Raw genomic sequence first — 19,629 nt, 5'->3', positions numbered from 1 at the left:
CCATACGTTCTGCCTCCCATACATTCCGCCTCCCGTGTGTTCCGCCTCCCATATGATCCGCCTCCCATGCGTTCTGCCTCTCATATGTTCCGCCTCCCATGCGTATTGCCTCTCATATGTTCCGCCTTCCGTGCATTCTGCCTCCCCTATGTTCCGTCTTCCGTACGTTCCGCCTCCCATGAATTCCACCTCCCGTTAGTTCTGCCTCCCATGAATTCCTCCTCCCGCGAGTTCCGCCTCCCGTGGCCGTTGACACCTCCACTCCACTCACACCTCTCCATCCCGACACCAGCCTCCTCCCTTTTGCATCCATCCTCCTTTCATCCCTACAGAACACTTGCGCCCCTCTGCTGAAACCATCACCTTTTAATGAGGCTTTTATTTTGAAAAGCCTACTGTGTGTGTATGCAAGTGTGTGTGTGACAGACAGAATCTGTTTGAGTGAGTTGAAATTGTACAAACAGGTGAGCATAAAACTTATACTTTATCATTTTTAATAAGGCTTTGATTTTGTAAAACTTTATTGTGTGTGTGTCTGTGTACCATTCACATTTTTATCATGTCCTCATTTTTATTCAAATATAAATGTGTATATATATATATATGTATATATATATATATGTGTGTGTATATATATATATATATATATATATATATATATATATATATGTATATATATGTATATATATATATATATATATGTGTGTGTATATGTATATATATATATATATATATATATATATAGTGTGTATATATATATATATATATATATATATATATATATATATATATATATATATATATATATATATGTGTGTGTGTGTATATATATATAAAAAACTGATGGTTTTACTTTGAAAGGCAATTTTCTGACTTCCTCTTGGAGAGACCTCATAGCGTCCTCCTCAGTTTTTATATATATATATATATATATATATATATATATATATATATATATATATATACATATATATATACATATACATATATATACATATACATATATATATGTGTATATATATGTATATATGTATATATATATATATATATATATATATATATATGTGTGTGTGTATATGTATATGTATATATATATGTATATGTATATATATATGTATATGTATATATATATATGTATATATATATGTATATATATATGTATATATATATATATATATATATATATATATAAAAAACTGATGGTTTTACTTTGAAAGGCAATTTTCTGACTTCCTCTTGGAGAGACCTCATAGCGTCCTCCTATATTTTTTGTAGTGCTGATGTAAGGAACATTTTGACATTGGTTTCATGTCTCTCGGACATTCCTGCTGGCCGCTATGGCGGTTTCCATATTTTTTGACATAAGTGGCGCTAGAGAGCCCATTTTGGCACCTACGGGGTTAATTTTTGCAGTTTATCAAATTTTTCGCCAGACCTGACATACGTGCCAAATTTGGTGAGTTTTCAAGCATGTTTAGGGGGTCAAAATCCAGTTCAAAGTGGCAGACAGAAAATAATAAAAAACGAATGAAAAACAATAGGGGCCTTGCCTTCTGACTAAAACTTTATTGTGTGTGTGTGCGTGCGCGCGCGCTTGTGGGTGTGTGTGTTTTTATGTGTGTGTGTTTTTATGTGTGTGTGTTTATGTGTGTGTGTGTCTGTTTGTGGGTGTGTGTACCATTCACATTTTTATCATGTCTTCATTTTTATTCAACTTTTATTCATATATAATTTTGGACATACATACATATATTTTCTTATGTAGTTTTCATATTTTTTCTGTATTGTTCAAATGTTCTTGTGTGTAGACAGTTTGTCAGTGAAGGTTTTTGTCATTTTCTTAGTCACACTAGGAATCTGACTGTCTGTTCATGGTCTTACAGCCCCACCTGGTGGTTTCATTGTATGCATTCCACAGGAAAAGATTCAGCCAATCAGCTTTCACCTTTTGTTTCCCTGTCAGTCTACTCATCGGTGTCGAATTATGAAACAGAGACAAAGCTCAGAGTCTGTGGCAGAAGGAGTCTGCCTGAATTTGCAGAAACAAACTGCGATTTATCCATAACGGTACATCCAATCTCAAAAATTCTTGGACTAGAAGCAAGCACATAGACTCCTGAGCTTATTTAATGAATAATATTAGTCATAAGAGATTGAACTGAATAAGCAGGGATGGTGGAAAGCACCTGGTCTTTGTAATTCCTGGAAAATAGAATACATGCCGAGGCAGATTGCCAACTTCCTGTTGGATTTAGCTCATGAGTATGAGTGTATGATTTTTCGGGCTCGATGAGACCAACATTTTGGCGTTGGTTTCATGTCTGTACGACATTCCTACTGGCCACTAGGGGCAATTTTGTATGCTTAGGTGGCGCTACAGAGTCCATTTTGGCACCTAAGGGGTTAATTTTGATATTGTATGAAAGTATTCACCAGACATGACATATGAGCCAAGTTTGGTGAGTGTCTGAGCATGCTGAGGGGGTCAAATGGCAGGTTAAAGCCAAAAAAGCATAAAAACTAACAATATTTTATAAATCCATAACTATACATCCTATCTCAAAAATTTTTTGCACGGGAGAGTTGGGGTGATTTTTCTGAACGTATGGATATATAACGTGGGGAAAAGTTGGAATTGAAAAATTAGTCCCAAACATCGCATTTTTCCGAACTTATAAAAAAATAACTGAGACATTAATTAGAAATTTGCGAAGACAGTTTTTTGAGAAGGGTTCACTCTATCTTTTGGTGCTATTTAGAAGCCAATATGACAAACTGGCTCATACTAGTTTTAAGTTAAGAATTTTACTTTGAAAGGTAATTTGCTGACTTCCTGTTGGAGTTAGCTCTCGGCGCCTGCGGGAACATTTGTAGTGCTCGATGTAAGGAACATTTTGACATTGGTTTCATGTCTCTTGGACATTCCTGCTGGCTGCTATGGCGGTTTCCATGTTTTTTGACATGGGTGGCGCTAGAGAGCCCATTTTGGCACCTATGGAGTTAATTTTTGCATTTTATCAAATTTTTCGCCGGACCTGACATACATGCCAAATTTGGTGAGTTTTCGAGCATGTTTAGGGGGTCAAAATCCAGTTCAAAGTGGCGGACAGAAAATAATAAAAAACGAACGAAAAACAATAGGGGCCTTGCCTTCTGGCAAGTCCACTCACTATGTGAGTGGACCTGCCCTCTCGGCTCGGTCCCTAATAATGGCACCATGCGATTTTAATAGGCCCTCACCGATATGTATGTCTGGACTTGGGCCTAATAAAATTTTACTAAATGTATTTTTAACATTAGTATTGCACTTTTCCCTGAAAGGTAGTTTTGAACAAACAACAAATATCAAATCACAGTTCTGTCAGTTCATTTTCTGCATAAAAATAACAACAAAACAATTCCACATGAAATGCAACATTAACAAGAGGGCAAACTCATATTCTCTTTTAACAAACTTAAGAGCAACATTGACAACAAAATTAACCATACTATTTATTTTAGGACAGCTAACAAACTGTTTAGGCCACTTTGTGTATTAGGGTGTGTGTGTGTGTGTGTGTGCAGGGTGCGATTTGTCAAAAACACAGAGGATTTTTTTTTGGTCATTGGGGGTGAGGGGGGGCACAATTATATATGTGGGGGTGTGGTTCATAACTAATGTAACAAACGCTGGCGTGAAACAAAAGTGAAACTTTACATACTTTCAACGTCCAACTCCTGGGTTCTATTCCTCTATTATACAATTTGTGTGTGTGTGTGTGAGTGTGAGAGAGAGACAGACAGACAGAGAGAGCAAGTGTAAGTGTTTGAGAACTACTGGACATAGGCAACAAACAACGTTCGTCTTATCACCGTCTCTTTCCCCATTGTTGTCTTTCACCGGGAACCCGAAGTGATCCAGAATGGGACTGTAATGATGGCGGAGGGTCTTCAGTCTCTTCCTTCTAGGTTGACATCATATTTGTTGTTGTTTTTTTACCTTATGGCAGCTGTTATTTTGTATTTCGGGTCAATGTGCACTCCTTTAATATGTCCATGTGGAACTTAAGTGGATTTAAAGTTCCGCATTGAACGATGTCATTCGTTCATTTTTCTTTTTCTCAATGTACTGTGCCTTTTCAGTACAACTGTGTGCCGAACTGAACAGGTGTGTACCGAAACGGTTCGGTATGTGTACCGTTACAGGCCTAGTGCACACCCTCTGAATTTTGAAATTAAATCTACGCCTTAAATTATAACTCCCTCCCCTTTCAGTGAATAATTTCTGTATGTTTCCTGGTAGTAGATTATTTTTGGCTTTGAATATGATTTGTGTTGTTTGTAGCTCTATGATGTCTTTGAGTTTTAGTAACTTTGGCTGTAAAAATAATGCGTTTGTGTGATCTGTGAAACCTGCCTTGTGAATGATCCTTACTGCTTTCTTTTGTAGAAGGATTAGTGCATGGCTTGTACTGATATAGTTATTGCCCCAAACCTCTGCACAGTAACTTATATATGGTAGAACTATGGAACTGTAGAAGCATGTGAAGTGATTTGTGATCCAGAACCTGTTTTGCTTTATTTAATACTGCTATGCTTCTTGATAATTTGGATTGTTTTGTTTTATCAGTTCAGTGTTTATATCTTCTACTAGTTATTGTAGGTCACTGCCCAAACAAAAAATATTGGTATCATCTGCAAATAAGACCACCTTTAATGTACTTGACACCCTGCATAAATCATTAATGTACAGAATGAACAATTTTGGGCCCAACACTGACCCCTGGGGGACACCACAAGGAATGCTCAAACATGTTGAAGAAAAATCACCAAACTTCACAAACTGTTTCCTGTCAGATAACCCCTCATCCAGTCCAGTACCCTTCCCCTGATGCCATGCCATTCTAATTTCATGAGTAATATGTCAGGGTTAATTGTGTCAAAAGCTTTTTTAATATCTATAGTGGGGCAAAAAAGTATTTAGTCAGCCACTGATTTTGCAAGTTTTCCTACTTAGAAAGATGAGAGAGGTCTGTAATTTTCGTCAGAGGTACACTTCAACTATGAGAGACAAAATGAGAAAAAAACAGGAAATCACATTGTAGGATTTTTAAAGAATTTATTTGTAAATTATGGTAGAAAATAAGTATTTGGTCATTAACAAAAGTTCAACTCAATACTTTGTAACATAATCTTTGTTGGCAGTGACATAGGTCAAACGTTTCCTGTAAGTCTTCACCAGGTTTGCACAAACTGTAGTTGGTATTTTGGCCCATTCCTCCATGCAGATCTCCTCCAGAGCAGTGATGTTTTGGGGCTGTCACTGGACAACACGGACTTTCAACTCCCTCCACATATTTTCTATGGGGCTGAGGTCTGGAGACTGGCTAGGCCACTCCAGGACCTTGAAATGCTTTATACGGAGCCACTCCTTCGTTGCCCGAGCGGTGTGTTTGGGATCATTGTCATGCTGGAAGACCTAGCCATGTTCCATCTTCAATGCTCTCACTGATGGAAGGAGGTTTTGGCTTAAAATCTCACGATACATGGCCCCATTCATTCTTCCCTTAACACGGATTAGTCGTCCTGTCCCCTTTGCAGAAAAACAGCCCCAAAGCATGAGGTTTCCACCCCCATGCTTCATTGTAGGCATGGTGTTCTTGGGATGCAACTCAGCATTCTTCTTCCTCCAAACATGACGAGTTGAGTTTTTACCAAAAAGTTCTATTTTGGTTTCATCTGACTACATGATATTCTCCCAATCCTCTTCTGGATCATCCACCTGCTCTCTGGCAAACTTCAGATGGGCCTGGACACGTACTGGCTTAAGCAGGGGGACACGCCTGGCACTGCAAGATTTGAGTCCCTCTCGGCATAGTGTGTTACTGATGGTAGCCTTTGTTACTTGGGTCCCAGCTCTCTGCAGGTCATTCATCAGGTCCCTCTGTGTAGTTCTTGGATTTTTGCTCACCGTTCTCATGATCATTTTGACCCCACAGGATGAGATCTTGCGTGGGGCCCCAGATCGAGGGAGATTATCAGTGGTCTTGTATGTCTTCCATTTTCTTACAATTGCTCCCACAGTTGATTTCTTCACACCAACCTGCTTGCCTATTGTACATTCACTCTTCCCAGCTTGGTGCAGGTCTACAATTTTCTTCCTGGTGTCCTCCAACAGCTCTTTGGTCTTGGCCATGGTAGAGTCTGGAGTCTGACTGTTTGAGGCTGTGGACAGGTGTCTTTTATGCAGACGAGTTCAAACAGGTGCCATTAATACAGGTAACAAGTGGAGGACAGAAGAGCTTCTTAAAGAAGAAGTTACAGTCTGTGAGAGCCAGAAATCTTGCTTGTTTGTGGGTGACCAAATACTTAATTTCCACCATAATTTACAAATAAATTCTTTAAAAATCCTACAATGTGATTTTCTGAATTTTTTTTCTCATTTTGTCTCTCATAGTTGAAGTGTTCCTCTGATGAAAATATAAATCTGTCTTATCTTTCTAAGTAGGAGAACTTGCAAAATCAGTGGCTGACTAAATACTTTTTTGCCCCACTATATGAATATTCCAAAAGTATACAGTTTCTGTTCCAGTGAATTAATGATTTCTTCTGCTGACTCTATCAATGCCAGTGATGTTGATATGTTAGATCTGAAACCATACTGACTTACATGGAGTAATTTGTGTTTGTCCAGAAATTTATCCAGCTGATTATTGAACAGTTTTTCTTATATTTTGGAGAATTGTGGGTGTAGTGAGACAGGTCTATAGTTTGTGAAGAGGTGCTTGGTACCAGACTTGTGCAATGGAATGACTTTGGTTCAATACACAACAATTCAAATAATTCTAGAAATGTTGACTGATTTGTTCAAAATATCCAGATAAGCTGTAATGAATGAAATTACATAACACCTTTTGAACCTGTGACACTGTCTCAGTGTCAAAGTTTAATTATACGTACCTTGAAAGTCTGGTTTAAAGTAGTCAAAAAGTATAAAATGGAGAAGGAGATAAAGATATTTAGCTGGCTGGCTTATGATACAAATTTTAAACCAGGGACTATAATAAATAATAGTAATACATTTTATTTGGTGGCGCCTTTTAAGTCACCCAAGATCACCTTACAGACAATAAAAAGCATAAGATAACAACACCAAACACAATTAAAACCAAACATCAACCTAAAACCAAGTGTGGTGTACAATGTCCAGTCAGATTGAATATGCCAGTTTGAACAGATGGGTTTTGACTTTGGTTTTAAATGTAGTGATGGAGTCTGACTGTCTTTTGTGTGGAGGGAGGGAATTCCAAGGTTTGGGTGCCGAGCAGCTGAAGGCTCAGGCACCCCTGATGCTGAGGTGCGGTCTGGGGATGGCGAATAGTCCAGTGGCAGTTGAACAGAGGGTGTGGGAGGGGTTGTGCTCTTGGAGGAGGTTGCAGAGGTAAGTGTGGGCTGGATGATGCAGAGCCTTGTAAGTAAGGAGGAGGTTTTTGTAGTGAATGCGGTATTGAACTGGGTGCCAGTAAAGTTGGATGAGAACCAGGGTGATGTGGTCAGATGATTTGATGTGGGTGATGATCCGGGTGGCCGAGTTATGAATGATTTGCAGTCTGTTGATACGTTTGATGGGGAATCCAGTGAGGAGGGCGTTACAATAATCAATGCGGGAAGTGACAAGTGAGTGAACTAGGATTTCGGTGCTAGATTGGGACAATGATGGGCGGAGCCTGGAGATGTTGCGAAGCTGGAAAAAAGCAGTTTGGGTGCTGTTTTGAATGTGAGCTGTAAATGGGAGTGTGCTGTCCAGTGTGACGCCGAGGCTCTTGACTTCGGGGGAGAAGGGGACAGGGAATCCGTCAATGGTGATAGGTGGGCTGAGGTGTGTCCTGATTTGATGAGGGTGGATTTGGAGCCGATGAGCAGGACCTCAGTTTTGTTAGCGTTTAGCTTGAGGAAGTTCCTGCTCAGGGTTGGCCACCCCTGGTCTATATGGTAAAGGGAGAGCCTTAGGTGCAGATTTTTACACCCCAAACAAAAATTGCTTACTAAACGACAGAAAACATTTTTAAACTACTCTTGAATGCAGATTATACATGGTTCTCACAGGCTGTATCATGTTTTTGTAAGATTATTTTATGTGATTCCGATCGTCTTGTTCTTCATGTGAGATAGGTGGGGCGGTGCCCTACCGCCATCTATTGACGAGCTGCCACTGGTTTACTATTGTTAGATCAAAAATGTTCTACAGAATGTTCAGTGCTTGGATAACACCCAGAAGCCCCATCTGCAATGCAAATGCATGTCACAGGCCAGGTGATGGCAACAGTACACCAGTGTAATGCCTGGTCTCAACCCGCAGGTGGCAAATTCTGAAATACTGTTATGAGATAGAGGCTCCATAGGTTACTGTACACAGGGAATTCCTTTTACACTACAAGTTACAGTCCAAGTTACAGTTTGCACAATAAAATGTTTTACAATGTTCAACATGTTTTATGGACCCTTGTTATGACCCTGGGTCATAATTTGGCTATTTGTGTTTATGTATATATGTTTCTGTTTAGTGTCAGTGTTCTCCCCCGTCCTGTAGGTGTGCTGTGCCCTTTTTGTGTCTGTTTGTTTTGCAGGAAGCTGATTGGTGGAGTGTGATTGCCCGGCCCCTTTAAAAATGGCCCTGGATCTCCAGTTTGCTCTCTCTTGCCTCCTGCCAGCTTCCAGCCGTGTGTTCCTGTGTGTGATCATCAGTCATTGTGTGTTCGAGTGTGACTTTGTATTTGTATGTAGTTGTAAATAGTATTATTGCAATTTGGTCCTTTTTCTGGTAGGGGAGTTCGGCCTTATTTTGTTTCACCTTTTCTCCTGTTTTTGGTTAGGGAGTTTAGGTTAGTTTTTCTGTATTTTATTTCTTGCATTTATTTTGGAGTAGGTAATTTAGTTTGAACTCTGAAGAAGATATTTTGTTTTTTGTTTTAGCTGCGCCCTTCCCTAACCCTCCTTTAGTTGCTAAAAAAAATAAATATTGTGAACTTTAGTTTGTGACTGACGTGTGTGCTTGGGAGCTGGGAGGGGACAAAGTAGAGCATATTATGTTCACCCTGGTAAACCCCTAGGCCGGGGCGTAACATCCTGAGAACCTCAGGGAGTGGTCTTTTGCTGGTGCCCAGAGTCAGGACTAAACACGGTGAAGCTGCGTTCCGTGCAGATAAACTCTGGAATGGTCTTCCTGATAATGTGAGACAGGCCTCTGCTCTGACAATGTTTAAGTCCAGACTGAAAACAGCTCTGTTCAACTGTGCATATAACAACTGAAAGGGTTCTCTCTGCACTCTTCTCTTTTACTTTATTTTAACTGATTACTATTTATGTTTTATTGACTGTTTTAATTGTAATTGTGTTTTTAACCTGTCTCTTTTCCATTTTTGTAAAGCACTGTGAATTGCCCTGTGTGTGAATTGTGCTATACAAATAAATTTGCCTTGCCTTGCCTTACATTCTGCCACTTTTTGAACAGATCCTTTCTGTATATGAATTTATGGAGCCAAATCAACCCTAAAGTAATCAAAGCCATCACAACATACATGATCAACTGAAACTCTTTATGTACTTTGTACTTCTATATGGCATAAATCCATATTGCAGCCCAGTTATGCAATAAAATATACTGTGATACAATGTAAATGTTAAAAAGTACTGTCAGTAAATGTTTGTTCACAGTGACCACCATTGAGATTTGTCCATATGTATTTGAGTCCCTGCTTATGACATCTTGCTGTTTGTTAGGTTCCAGGGGAGGTGTTTGAGGAGGTTCTGCTGGAGGCCCTGCAGACTGACTTGGCCTCTGCCTTCAGAACTCCAGAGCAGCTGCAGTTGCTGCTGGTGGCTCTGCAGCGCTTCCCACAGACGTTAAAACCCAAAAAACTCAAGAAGCTTCTTGGCTCATCAACTGTCATCAATGCTGACAACGTCCCCAGGTGACAGCATCACATCTCCCTATGGTTTGCTCCTTCCGAACAGGCTTCACCCTAATTTATCATTCGTAGGTCCTTCAAGGAAACAGATGTACTTAATTTGAAGTTTGTACTGTATTTTCTCAACTCAAACATACAAATTTAAACTAACATAAAATATACAAAAATACAAAACTTGAGAGACTTTTATTTTGAGTGAGTTGTTACAATACCTCTCTGCTCACCATCACTAAATCCAAAATTTTATTATCCAACTTGTATTCTGTTTTTCTCCATTTCTTCCCAAAATCTGCACCAGATTTTGTAAATAATTTTACAGGCTGGTATTGTATTTGTTATTATGTTTAATTTTTCAGCTCTTCTTGAAAATGTATATTGCTGAAATTTTTCATGAGCTGATGGGAACAGACCCTCTTATCCTGATTTGAATAGTCTGTACCTTTTAACCACAATATATGAGTTAGTTTCTCTTCGCTCATGTGCAGTTCATTTCTATGGCATCTGCCCATGATGTGTACAAGCAGGTCTGTAAGTATTTTGACCCCTCAGTATATTTCCTCTGTACCCCCACAGTGGCTTTGTAATGAAATAATCAGTTTGTGATTTGACATGTGGACTTTCAGTGACTGACTTGATCACTGAAAAGCAGCCATTTTGTTAACCCTTAAAAGCTCTGGGGTGCTTTTGTAGTGTGTTTTGGGTCATTATCCTCCTGCAATGTTAAGTGTCCTACATGTCCATGCCATTGCACTGCTGCCACCCTATTTGACTGATGTGATGATAAGCTTTGGATCATGAGCTCTTCCTTTCCTTCTACATATTTTTCTGTTCTTGAGTGTTACCAGTGGTTTGAACCTTACTGTTAACCCTAACTCTAACCCTCTGTATTTATGAAGATGTTAATTGATTGTAGACTTAAGATAAGGATGAGTCTACCAGCTCAAGTATGTTCTTGGCTTGGTTGAATCCTACTATAATGGATGTTCTGTGTCCGACACGTGTCTGGATGTTTGTCCCGATGTTGCAGCACAGGAGGGCGTACAGGTGCAGTGCCGCTGTTGCACCACGGGAGGGTGCTATCGTACAATGGCACCACGGGTACAATGCTGCTAGTGTTATAAATGGGCTTTTCTTCACCAACAGAATAATTCTTTGATCATCCATGTCAGTGGTCTTCCATGGTTTTCTAAACCTTTTAGGGTTCCTGAGCTCACCAATAGATTTTTCGTCTTTAAAAATGCGCCAAATTGTTGATTTTTCATCACTCCTAAAGTTTTTGGTATCTCTCTGATAAGGTTATTTTGTTTGTTAGCTGAATGACAAACCCCTTTCACTTGCATTGACTCTTCTTTGAACGTCATATTGAGAATTCCAGTGAATAGCTATCAAATACAAATTTAACATTTGGAATCAACTCCAGACATTTTATTTGCTCTATTTTGCAATGAATAACAAGGGAACAGGCTGCATGTGGCTATGAAGCTGCTTGTCAGTCACTTTTCCAATGAGTTTTGAGTCTGAAAATGGAGAGACTCAAATTGTTGTAAATTTCCAAATGGTTAACGCAGTGTGTCATTGTCACTCAGGCTCATTGAGGTGTTGAAGATGGCTGCCCGCTCAGTCAAAAAGGACTGTGTGCTCCCAGCTGTGGGCCTGGACCTTCTGAAGCTGTCTCTGAAGGAGGACAGCTTCCACCTATTCTGGACTGAAGTAATCACAAAAGCGATGTTCAAAGAGCAAGCCGGCCCAACGCAGTGAGTCATCAGACTAACACACCACAAGTTTTTCTGACAGTCAGTCTGGCAGATATTTAAAACCAGAATACATAACAGAACAGAATACATAACATAATCGTATGAGGAGTTGAGCCGAAGTGGAAAGTGCATCCAATGCTTCAGCACTCCATGTGGTGTACACATGGAGAAGAAGTGGGTTTCTATTGCTTGTTTTGGCTGACAGAGTGTGTGGTGTTACAAACACAGAACACATATTTTATACACATGGACAAAATTGTAGGTACCCTTCTGTTTAAGAGAGTAAAACCTACAATGATCACTGAAATAACTTGAAACTGACAAAAGTCAGTTAGTCCAGGAAAATGTGGGCAAAAATCTTTTATGCGAGCAAAATTCCTTGATTATGCGATGGAATATGCATAGATTTTATGTGATTTTATTCGGTGAAATTGCAGGAATTTGCCAAAAATACAGGAATTTGCAAAAAATGTACAAAGTTGCGAAAATATGCAGGGAGTGGAAAAACATCCGTTTCCAAAGGAAAAAAAAAATTCTTCTCCCACACCCTGTTCTAACTAGGCTACCACTAAATGAAAAATGTCTAATTACATCCTATGATAAGCAAACATACAAGAAGTAAGCATACACTACATCACAGAAAGTGGTTTATTTCTTTTATTTTCCAAGCATTGCTAAAACATGGCTTTAATGGAATAACGTCGTGGGAGGGACAAAAAGTGAGTAAAAAAAAAAAACCACCCTAAATATGTTTAGAACTACAAATGAACTTTCTTCTGTTGATTCTGGTTTTTTTTGCCACTGAAAAAGGCCATCACTTCTCAAAATAACTTTGACTAATGCCTAGTTTAGACCCACATTACATAAATCCATTTTTTTCTTGTATTGTGAAATGTTAGATTATCAAATTTAATCAAAAGTCTGTTATGTGGGGTGGAATTGCTCGTTCTATGTCTAACCCTCCTTCTCTATCTGGGATGGGGGCCAGGAAACAGACCCAAAAGAATTTTTTTTCCCCCTTAACTTTGGTTTAGTTTCTAACCTTATGCTCCACTTACGAGCCTACAGGGGTTGGACAAAATAATGGAAACACCTTAAAAAATCAACAAAATATAATTTAATATGGTGTAGGTCCGCCTTTTGCGGCAATTACAGCCTCAATTCTCCGAGGTATTGATTCATACAACTTGTGAATTGTTTCCAAAGGAATTTTAAGCCATTCTTCAGTTAGAATACCCTCCAACTCTTTTAGAGACGATGGCGGTGGAAATCGACGTCTTACTTGAATCTCTAAAACTGACCATAAATGCTCAATAATGTTGAGGTCTGGGGACTGTGCCGGCCATACGAGATGCTCAACTTCATTAGAATGTTCCTCATGCCATTCTTTAACAATTCTAGCTGTATGGATTGGGGCATTATCATCTTGAGGTGAAGGTGTTTCCATTATTTTGTCCAACCCCTGTACAACAGCTCACAGTAAAACAGAATTTTTTTTTTTGCCATAGCTATAACATTTTTAACATTTTTTTATATGAATGTTTTTAACTTCAAGGCAAGGCAAGTTTATTTGTATAGCACATTTCAGCAGCAAGGAAATTCAAGGTGCTTCACACAGGACATTGAAATACAATGACAGGGAAAAATGAAACACATTTAAAACATTATAAATGAAACATGTAAAAGGTGATTAAAAACAGCAAGTAAGAAGACATAAAATCTAAAAATATAAAAACACATATTAAAGTAAGAGTTGCAGTGCAGAGTTTCGAAAGAGAATAAAAAGCCTTTTAGTCAAAGGCAGCAGTGAACAGGTGAGTCTTTAACCTGGACTTAGAAGAATTCAGACTCTCAGCAGACCTGATATTTTCTGGTAGTTTGTTCCAGATATACGAAGCATAGAAACTGAACGCTGATTCTCCATGTTTAGCTCTGACTTTTGGAACACAGAGCAGACCTGCACCAGATGACCTGGTGTAGGTCGTCACAACATTAACAACCTTAATGGCCCAAAAAAGAGTCACTGTCAATGGCAATGTGAGAAATGATCTGGTAGAGTGTCATACTGTCTTCCACATACAATTATTATAGATAATTCATTTATCAAGACAGGGGTAGTTGTTTGTTTACCTACTTTACTAGTTTCAGCTACTTCCTGTAGCCTTCGTCAGAAGTGTCTCATTGATGTTGCTGTGACGTGTCTTATAGGCTGCTCAGGAGGGTTGGCCAGACAGCAGGGAGGATTTATGCCCCCTACTCTCTAAAGTCTTCTCCAAGACCACTTCCCAGATGTGTGAGAAATGATGGTAACTGGTCTGGCCTTAATTCAGGTTAATTTTTTTTCAGATCCCCCTCCTAAAATGTAATGATTTATTTTAGTGTGACAGTGAAAAAATATACTTTGCGCCATTAAAAATGTTCAGGTCAGAATAATATGTATATTTGGAGGTATATTAGATTAATTGGTTTGGGGTTACCTTCATATTAAAGAGGGAAGCACTGGTCATCAGAGAATGAAATGTGGACAAATTGTGATCAACTTAACACATTTATTCAGTGCACTGAATACAAGTACTCAGAAATTGAAAGTGTCATCATTCAATATCGGGTGTGTCCACCTCTGGCTTCCAAACAAGCAGTGCAGCAACAACGCATGGAACTGACAAGTCTCATGGTCCTGTCCTGAGGGGTCTGATCTGATCTTGCACTCACTGATGGAACTGCGATGACAGTGCAGACGGCGAGCGACTTCACTACAGCTCAGACATTGTGTAACATGCCAATGGCACGTTCTCTCTGTTGTATTGTAAATCGTGGCATTTTGAGCTGACAAAAACATTTTGCCATTTTCTTTGCTGCCTTTATGCAGGCTATTGACCACACCTTAAGTTAACAGTCAAGCGTGACTCTGTACAAGAGATTCAACTCAATGTACGACATTAAGGGATTAGTCCAAACACCAACGTCGTGTGCCGGGAATAAAAAAATACAGCTGTTAACTGTTACTCATCTCATGAGCAACATATACAAAATAGGCACCTGAGCAAATAATTTTCTGGAAATTACACCACATGTTTGGACCGTGCATTTTTAATGGCTTAAGTATATTTACATTTACATCCCACTCTATAAATGAGAGCGAGATTAGCAGTGGCTTTGCGCATGCAGTGTGGACGTGTAGTGGTGGGTCTCCTCTCTGCTCTGACTGTAGCTCGGACTGCTGCACGAGGCTACTGTGACCACCTGTGAGTGCTTTGGGATGGGAGAGCGTGTCACGGCAGCACTTGAGACAGTAACTGGAGAATGATACATGGTTTCATGTCAAAGTCTCTAAAACACCAGAAAAGTCTCCATTAACACCAGAAACAGCCGCTAAACTGGTTAGTAGTTGCTTTTGAAAAAAAAAAGTCACCAAGAGGATTTGAAAAGTCACCAGATTTAGGCGAGGGTGCTCGCTGCAGAACCACCCAGGATCAGTGACGCCCATTGAATCAGGTTTAATTCCTCCCCTGTTTCAGCCCATAGGTTCAGTCACGCCCATTGATAGACATCCATAGAGCCAGTATGCAGTAGATTCAATCATTAGAGGCTGTGTTGGTGAACATACCAACTATGCCTTACTCTAATGAAGTGTGTTTTTCTTAAAATCATCAACCCCTTGTTCCTCATAAATGGGGTCTTGGAGATGACCACTCAGAATATGATGACGAGGAACAATTATGCGACAAAATACAAGGTTACAAAATTACTTAAGCTGTCATTTCTCCTTCACAAATACCGTTTCCAAAAAAAAGTACCAGTGCCTCAGAGAATCAAGAATACATAGTGATAAAATAATAATAAACACAGTTATTATTATTAGTTCAATAATAATAATATTGATTGCCTAAAACTGTTTCAGTACCCTACTATATTTGGAGTGGGGGTTGTTATAGTTATTCCCAGATGACAGAAGGGGAAACAGACCATGGGAAGAAGGGTGATGAAGGCCTTATGACTCTGACAGCCCTGGAGGACACCAGTAGTTGTAGATCTCCGTCAAGAAGGGGACAGGGGCCATTCATGAAAAATCATGAATGATGATGAAACTGATGATGCTGCGAATATTAGGCCCCAAGTAATTCTTTTTGGATGAATAGGCTATTCTAAGGCTTATTTGTCTACAAAATCTCTTTGTCCATCTGTCCTACTGTGTTTAAATACAAAATGGAAAACGCAAAAATCAAGTTTTGAATCGTACGTTAGTCACCTGCATCAGCACCTAACATCTTTACTAATTACGCTATCTGTCCTGCTCAGCTAGAGAACAACCAATAATACTCGAGGAGGGACTCGATCACTAAACACCTACTTCATACATTAATACACACTACGCTATCTCACTGACTGATGAATAGAGCGTGCATTTATAACTATCAACATGGGACAGTGCTGAGAGCCAGAGGAGACTAGCGTCCTTTAACACTGTGGATTGTGTGATTTTGCTTAAATGCGCATACAATAATCCCATATGAACAGTTAACGGACTAGGAATCCGTACACTTCCATATACTTAACTGGGTTACTTAGGCCAGATGTTATAACAGTAATTCATGTAATCTAACTGAAATGAATTCACTAACAGCCTGTATTACAATCTTTCACATATCACCTATATCTTAATGCAGTTGTGGTGCTGTAGATGTACAGACTAGAGGGCGCTCCCTGAAATGCTGCTTTGGAACTGGTGGGCATGGCTGACTGGTGGTGGGTGGGGATGACACTGGCACAGCTCCACCCCTCTCGTACAGCTCCACACTTTGGTTTACCTTCTATGGATGCGCGAGTCGATGATGTTGCACGTCGCATATTACATCACTACCTGTGACAAGTTACAACGCAATATTTTTTTAAACTTTATGCTGAAAATGTGAGGATTATGAAATCGTACGAGCCCTATGTATTTTGCGCATTTTGTACATATGACTTTGTGATGAAAGTAACATGCTGCTTTAAAGTATCAAGGTCTTGCTGTTTTTTTTGTTTGTTTTATTTGAGCAATTAAATTATGGGCGAACGCAAGCACTATTGAATATGTACCGAGTAAAATATTACTGAAAATTGGTTAGTACTACCTTACACTACTGCATTATAACAAAAAGTAATCAATTACTGTAATGCATTACTCCCAACATTGCTTGGTGTCATGCTGTGTACGACACCAAACCAGGACCATAGAAAGTAACAGTGAGTATTGTCTCAGGAGATTAGAAAGAAAACTATAGACAAACATGTTAAACATAAGGGCCAAAAGACTGTCTCCAAGCAGTCTGATGTGCCTGTGACTGCAGTTTCGCATATTATTCAGTACTTTAGTCCCAAGGTCCAGTGTCAGAAAGCGTCCTCAAACAGGTTAATCTCAAACCATAAACCCAAAACATGCAGGTGAAAACACCCAAGAATGGCTTAGACCAAAACATTCAGACTATTCTGAAGTGGTCTTCTATGAGCCCTGATCTAAATCTTATCAAACATATGTGGAATGAGCTGAAACATGCAGTCTGAGACAGCTGGAGCAGTTTGCTCAAGACGAGTGGGTCAAAATACTTGCCAACAGGTACAGAATACTCATTGAAAGAAAACACTTGATTGCACTAATTGCATCAAAACGTTGTGCAACAAAATATTAAGTCATGGGTACCGTCATTTTTGTCCAGGCCAATATTATTAGGGTTTTTTTTTTTAAATATTCTTTTAAACCACAGTTCAATAGCAGTGTCTGATTTTCATTAGTTCATTTTCAGTAATTTCTATTTATTATTACTTTTGTCATTTTCAAGTTATTTCAGAAACCATTGTGGGTTTTTCTTTCTTTAACAGAAGAGTACCTACAATTTTGTCTACATGTGTGTTTCAGCTTTTCACAGATTTCCACAGTACTTATGGTGACTGACATGGACACACATAAATTCTTCTTGGTTCTGTCTCTGATATGTCCATATATTCTGGGTCATATGTTGCAGCTACCTCAGCTTTCGGCTGCTGGGTGCTGCCCTACCATTCCTATCTGTGGACCAGCTGCGGGACGTCTTATCTGGAGATGTGATGATGCACTATGGGGAGCATGTATTGTCTGCTCAGGTCAGACCACACACAACACAAGGAGAATAATACTCATGACCTAACATTATGGATAAGGTGAAATATCTGCTCCGCTGCTGATGTTAACGTGTGTGCATTTACTTATAAAATTCAGATTATTATAGATACAGTGGAGCATCTTATAATGGCTTAGCAGTGTTTGTTAGTTAATGTGCTCTTTACTGTCTGCCATTCAATGATTATCTCATTCTCCATCCATCCATCCATTATCTTCCGCTTTATCTGGGGCTGGGTCGCGGGGGTAACAGTCTAAGCAGGGATGCCCAGACTTCCCTCTCCCCAGACACCTCCTCCAGCTCTTCTGGGGGGACCCCGAGGCGTTCCCAGGCCAGCTGAGAGACGTAGTCTCTCCAGCGTGTCCTGGGTCTGCCCCGAGGTCTCCTCCCGGTGGGACATGCCCGGAACACCTCCCCAGGGAGGCGTCCAGGAGGCATCCGAAAACAGATGCCCGAGCCACCTCAGCTGGCCCCTCTCGACGCGGAGGAGCAGCGGCTCTACTCCGAGCTCCTCCCTGGTGACTGAGCTCCTCACCCTATCCCTAAGGGTGCGCCCAGCCACCCGACGGAGGAAACTCATTTCGACCACTTGTATCCGGGATCTTGTCCTTTCGGTCATGACCCAAAGCTCATGACCGTAGGTGATGGTAGGAACGTAGATTGACCGGTAAATCGTAGGGGCCGGGTGCATTGTGGATTGGGTGGCAGTTGACGGCAGGGAGCCCGACAACCCGATCCCCGGACACAGAGTCTAGCTCTTGGGACATGGAATTATCTCATTCTCATTCTAGTGAATTCAAGTGGATTTAAACACTGCTCTCTATCACACTTTATCTATATTGCTCAGCAAAGTTTTGCTGTGTGACAAGAGTCTCTTCATTTTTCTTTCTTTAGCTTAGGTGTAGCCTTAACTATGACCAAAAATGGTATCACAATTAAGTCCATACTGATAATTGTAACAGTAAATGTCAAATCATTATTTATTTTTAGTTTAAAGGATGACTTTTGGTCCTGATAGAAAGTTGAGGATACCACACTCTGATTTTTGTGCTTTGTTTCTTTTTTTCCCTCATCTTTAGGATTGAAATAAAATAAACCCTAAAGACAAAACATGGTACATGACTTAAAATGATAACAATATTTGTGCTGTGGCCCAGCAGTAGCCTACATTATAAATTTGCCTGGAAGAATAACTTTTATGCGGACACCAGACCAGCAGCAAAAATTAATTAAAAAATGTATTAGTTTTATATATGTTTAACATGAGTGTTTGCCACTGTTGTTCTCTCCCAGCAATCAAACCGCTTCAAACTGTCCCCTGAGATGGACGTATACGTGTCGGACTTCCTGCAGGGCTGTGAGGACCCTGACAAGCAACTGGCTGTGATGGTGGGCTTCTCGTCCCTGTCTAACCAAGGTTATCCTGTGGTGCCATCAGTGTGGAGGGTGGTGCAGCACCTGCAGCCAGCTACTCTTCACACATATGTGGATTGGCTTCAGAGTATGTTCCTGCAGCCAGAGCTTGATAAACTGCTAGACTTCAGCACCCGCAAGCAAAAAGACAGTCAAGGATGCCAGTGAGTAGATTCAGCTACAACTTTAAACGTCTCTTACTTGTTCCTATTATTGGCAGCAAGGCAGCGAGTATGACATGTATTTTTGCCAGTCGGAAACTAAACTACTTCTTAATAGGGCTGCAACTAATGACTATTGCAGTGGTTGACTATTCATATTATAAACTGCAAAAAAATATTTTTTGCAGCAATAAAATACATTTTCTTTCCTTTAATC

General features: G+C 39.8%; 1 protein-coding gene across 1 annotated transcript in view; it reads left to right on the top strand.

Annotated features, from left to right (window-relative positions):
* mybbp1a (MYB binding protein (P160) 1a) overlaps positions 1–19,629 on the top strand; it is a 77,438-nt gene that overhangs the window by 13,255 nt on the left and 44,554 nt on the right. Inside the window, exons 6-9 of the mRNA XM_030153224.1 lie at positions 9,760–9,950; positions 11,534–11,701; positions 17,704–17,821; positions 19,132–19,415. Coding sequence (XP_030009084.1) covers positions 9,760–9,950; positions 11,534–11,701; positions 17,704–17,821; positions 19,132–19,415 — 761 coding nt within the window. The remainder of the gene's footprint in view (positions 1–9,759; positions 9,951–11,533; positions 11,702–17,703; positions 17,822–19,131; positions 19,416–19,629) is intronic.

The sequence above is a fragment of the Sphaeramia orbicularis genome, chromosome 14 (genome assembly GCF_902148855.1).
Source record: "Sphaeramia orbicularis chromosome 14, fSphaOr1.1, whole genome shotgun sequence".
In the NCBI taxonomy this organism is placed as follows: domain Eukaryota; kingdom Metazoa; phylum Chordata; class Actinopteri; order Kurtiformes; family Apogonidae; genus Sphaeramia; species Sphaeramia orbicularis.
This window is presented reverse-complemented; position numbering and strand designations above follow the sequence as displayed.